The 5,030-nt window shown below is 36.5% G+C and overlaps 1 protein-coding gene across 1 annotated transcript; it reads right to left on the reverse strand.

Annotated features, from left to right (window-relative positions):
- Positions 1-3,595: 3,595 nt before the first annotated feature.
- LOC145040838 (uncharacterized) lies at positions 3,596-4,285 on the reverse strand. Its single transcript, XM_078988728.1, has one exon. The coding sequence runs from the start codon at positions 4,283-4,285 to the stop codon at positions 3,596-3,598; it is 690 nt and encodes a 229-aa protein (XP_078844854.1).
- Between the last annotated feature and the right edge of the window lie 745 nt (positions 4,286-5,030).

The following is a 5,030-nucleotide window of genomic DNA, read 5'->3' on the forward strand; positions in this document are numbered from 1 at the left end:
CTTTTATCCATCTTCTCTAGTTAGATCCAAAGTTCATTTGATCCATTATCGAGTCGATGTACTCCTAATTTACCAAGTCGAACACCTTGTTAAAATCTGCCTGGAATAGCAACATCTTTTGGCCATTTTTTATTCCCCACGAGCATAATTCATTTACAATCAAAGTGTCACAACCAGGAAATTCGATTTCCTTGTAAACATTTAACAATCATAACAAATGTGAACCAACAACGTTAAAGCACATATGATGCTTATTCAATAACAACAAATTGTCCATCAAACGCTCTATGCAAACACTGCAAATAGTCAACAAATAATTGGAAACCCTAGAAATCCCGGTTTAAGTCCATTACGGACTAGGATTTTCTTATTGGGCCTAATGGGCCAATAAGCTTCCAATTTGATTATTTTGGGCTTAAAACTCTTAAATGCACTCTAATTGGACCCACTTTCATTTATTTTAACATTTTGGGTCATATTGGGCCTAAAATGAAGTAAAATACATTAATGGGCCTTATTGGGCCATAACTAACCTAACTAACCTTAATGGACTATGAAGCCTATTATTTTTGACAAATTGGGCCGTAAACCATCATGGGAGCCCAATGGGTCGAAAAATCATCAAATTGGGCCCACAATATGGATTTAAGATAAAAGGCCCAAAACTCTCTTCTCTTTTATCTAATTCTCGGCCCAAGTGGGAAAAAAAAGAGAGAGAAAGAGATTAAGAGAGTTGACTTTTAGGTTGACACCTCATGATTATCCAACATATCTCTAAGTAATATCGTCTATGTATCCATGCATAATTTCATGTATCAAGGCAAGCTCATCTCTTTACCCCCTCTCTCCGTATCCATGGCCGAGAGCACCCCACACCACCACCATTTTCATTTTGATCAAAGTCTTACAAGAAAAACTCTCAAGAACTCTTCCTTTTTCTCCAAATTTTAGTGCATTGGTGTGTGACTTCAAGGAGTTTACCAATTAATATCATCATTCTTGGTAAGTATTTACTTGAATCCATGGCTTAACTTCTACATATTATCAAACATCTCATCTTAACTCATACAAATTCATGATCTAACTCCCTAGAACCATCTAAGTTCGAAAACTTCCTCAAGAAGTTGCTAGGGCCGAAATCTTCTCTCAAATCTTCATCAAAACCAAATCCAAACCACAAGGTGAGTTTCATACCCCTTTCTTTTCGATTATATTGAGTTTTATGGGGGAGAATACAAGAAAATGTGTAGATCTATGTGTATATGTATGCTATGTGTGATTTGATGCATGTATGTGTGTGATATCATGTGTTTTGTGATGAATATTTACCAAAAAGGGGTGTAAACCCGAGATCTATGAAATAAGAAAGGAATCAAGCATAATCTAAGCTATCTTACACTAAACAAGTCAAGAAAAATAGTTTACAAGGTCATGATGAACATGTTCTAACATAAAACCCATTTTTGGGCTTAAATTGTCAAAAATACAAAACTAGGGGTACAAATCAACAAGTCTCAGTTTCTTGAAGGTTAAAAGGGTCAAAACAATTCCTATAATTATTTTTCTGAACATTAGGAATTTCAAGGGACTTAAAATGTAAATTTTTGGCCTAATGGGCTATTTATGGGCTTCTCGGCCCAATAAGCCTCAAAAATGCGAAAATGATAAGTTGAGGGGCTGGAAATGTAACTTTCTGTAAAACCGGGGGTAATTAACATAACAAAATGTTTATAAAGGTCAAAAATGCTTTTCACTAACAAAAAGGACCAAAAATGTAAAGTTTTTAGATTTGTGCCAAAAGTGTAAAAGTTGTGAAAAATGGGTCCCTAATCGAGAATCACTATTCTAGAGGGGTTGAAGCTGTCAACAAAGTAAATTTTTGGTTAAAATCGTGTTTTCATCAAATAAATAGTACAAAAGTGTCAAGAAAAGGGTTTTAAGGACTAAAAATGAAATTCTTTTATATAAAAAGGACTAAAAGTGTTATTTTTATAAAAGAAGGGTAGTAAAAAGGGTCAAATTCCACTTTCAAACAAATTAATTCATTAATACAAAATACAAGAGCCACTACTACCGACGAAACGGAAAACAAATACACTCTCAACAACAAATATCGTTACAAAACGAATTGATTCGGTCTCGAATCAATAACAAAACAAAATCCTAAAACCAAAGCATTTCAATAAACACGCGATAACTATGATGAGCTAACTTACAAACTTTGGGCTTGGAAGTTTCAAATCATGCTTGTTGGGCCTTGCTAGCCCATTAACATGATCTTTGGGCCTAAAGGGAATATGCTTATGTGTTATTAGGCCTTCTATGACTCAATTCCATGTAAAAGGATTTCAATAGCTCTAATGTACTATTTGGCCTTAGTGGCCCATTCGCATTCCCGATAACCTTGAATAACTCATATAAATAAAAGGACTTCGTACTCTCCTATCTCCTCGGTTGTTGGGCTTATGAGAAATCAAAGTAAACATATTCAAGACGATAAACAAGAGTAATCATGGTGGGTGGATTAAGTGAGTAGTAACGGCCGACGCCTTTAAGGATCGTTCGTAATTTGTAGTTACAAACTAGTCATTTTCTTTAATGCGTGATTATAACAACTCACAAACCCTAATTAATCCAACGCCACCCGGGTAATCAAAATCATTCGACGTATCAGTATAACAATAGACAAGTCATTGTATTTTATGTATTGGGAAAACATCGGGTTTTTACTGGGAAGTTCAACATTTTCAATTGCGTGATGTATACAAAGTTTCAACAATTATACATGTTTTGAAAATCAACAAGCATATATTCACGGATCTTCAGACTTTTTATAAACAATTATATTTTCAGAAAATATCGGATTTTTTGGGTTTTACAAACTACACCAAATCATTTTACCACAACATTACTTATGAACTCACCAACATTTCATATGTTGACATTTTTCAAAATAACTTGTATTCTCAGGTAACAGGTAAGCCGAAGAATAAGTACTAAGTAATGTCATGGTGTTTTGTTTAGATTATCTATCAGACAGTTTATGTTATGAAATTGTGATGCCTAAAACAATGTACTGGATGTAAACAATATCAGTTGTAATATTTCAATGCATGGTGATGAATTATGTTATGATTCATGTTAATTACATTCTAATAGGATTTGAAAAATTGAAAAGTAAATCCGTCCGGTCCCGGGGCCCTGTCTGAGCCATAACTCCATATTTCATTCTTGATCTCCTCCTGTGTTAGTTTTTTGAATCTGTTACTGCGGATCTTTGGTCGGCTCTTCCATTTTTCTTCAAATTTATGAGAAAAGAGTTGAAATAACTGTCTTTTTATGACAGCAAGGCTTGTTTCCCATTGGGCATTTATCCTCAATCCATGTATAAGATTCCTACTGTTTTGGTTATTTACAAACCCATGAAAAAACAATGTGTTTTCTTCCCCATCAACCAACCATTTCACTTTCGCCTTTTGCTTCAAATCCATAGCTCTCACCTTTTCAAGTTCGGCGATCCTACTCACATATTTTGATGTGTCTCCAACTTCATAAGCCAAAAGTGGTCTTGATTCTGCAATCACATCAATTTGTGCTACTCTATTCCTGTATTCTGTTCCTTCTTTTCTTTGTCAAAATTTAAATCTCTCCATTTCTTTATCTCTGATTTAAGAAACCGGAGCTTGGCAACCAAATAACAATCCGCACATCCATAACCTCGGAAGTCTTCCCTGACCTTTGTCACCATTTCACGGAATCCCGCCCGAACTATCCAAGAATTAAAAAATTTGAATGGCCTCGGGCCACAGTCCTCACACGTCGTCTTCATCATAATGGGACTATGATCCGATAGTTCACTGGGTAAGGCCGTCGCCGAGGCTCCAAGGAACGACTCCAAAAATTGATCGCGGACAAGGAACCTGTCTAATTTTGATCCTCCGATTCTCAGATCGATTAATGATTTTAGATGAATGAAATGATTGAAACCACCCGTTGATACATGACAGAACCGTGAATTTACCCTCTCCCCCTTGTTCCTTAATGCATTGAAGTCATTAGTAAAAATCCACATTATTTCTCTATTGGATTTGATTTTGGATAATTCTTCCCAGAGTCTCCTTTTATCCACCGGAGCTTGCGGCGCATAAACATTGACAATGGCTATGTCGCTGTTTATTCCAAGTGATTTCTCGATGACAATGAGAAAGTTTCTTGATTTAATTGACCTAGAGAATCGGAAGATATCCTCATTCCAAATTGTAATTAATCCACCAGATCTTCCCATTGCTTCGATTACATCATATCCAAAATTATTATTAGGCCAACAATTCCTAATATTTAATTGTGATGATGAAACAGGTCCCAACTGCGATTCCTGGAGACACACCACCGTCAGAGCTAAATCTGATGTAGAATCCTTAGGATTATTATTTAAATCGAGTCGGCAAGGAGAAGAGTATCGGCTCTTCTTCCAAATTGATTCCTACTGTAGAGCTTCATTATGCGTATCCAGATTCTCCGTATTTTCCTGATTAAGCCCAAATGAGTTTGGAAGTTTTCTACCTTCATTACTTGCCAGCCCATTTGGAAATGGCCCAAAACATCCCTTTTTGACCAGGTCAATTTTTTCTCCAAACATTAATCCCCCATCGACATCACGTGCCCCACCGACATTTTGTAACACAAAATTGAAATTCATCTGACCTTCTTCCCATTTGCAATTAATATTTGGGGACGATTGGTCTTCCCCATTCATCGGATCCTCCCCCATCGAATCGTTTTCCATTCCTTGTTGACAGTCACTCTGAGGAATGTCCGCCGGTAATGATCTGCCCTCAGCCTCCACCAGCGCCCAACTCACCTAGCACTTTAACCAACTCCTTTGAGGAATGTCCGCCGGTAACGATCGGTGAGATAACGATCTGCCCTCGATGAGGATATATAGGGATGTATTGAACTATGGGGTGCAAGATGTTGGCTCATGTAATTTTTTTTTTTTGAAAACAGGAAATCTGATATACTCTAATTTC

This window comes from Lactuca saligna, chromosome 4 (assembly GCF_052625555.1).
Source record: "Lactuca saligna cultivar CGN05327 chromosome 4, ASM5262555v1, whole genome shotgun sequence".
NCBI lineage: Eukaryota > Viridiplantae > Streptophyta > Magnoliopsida > Asterales > Asteraceae > Lactuca > Lactuca saligna.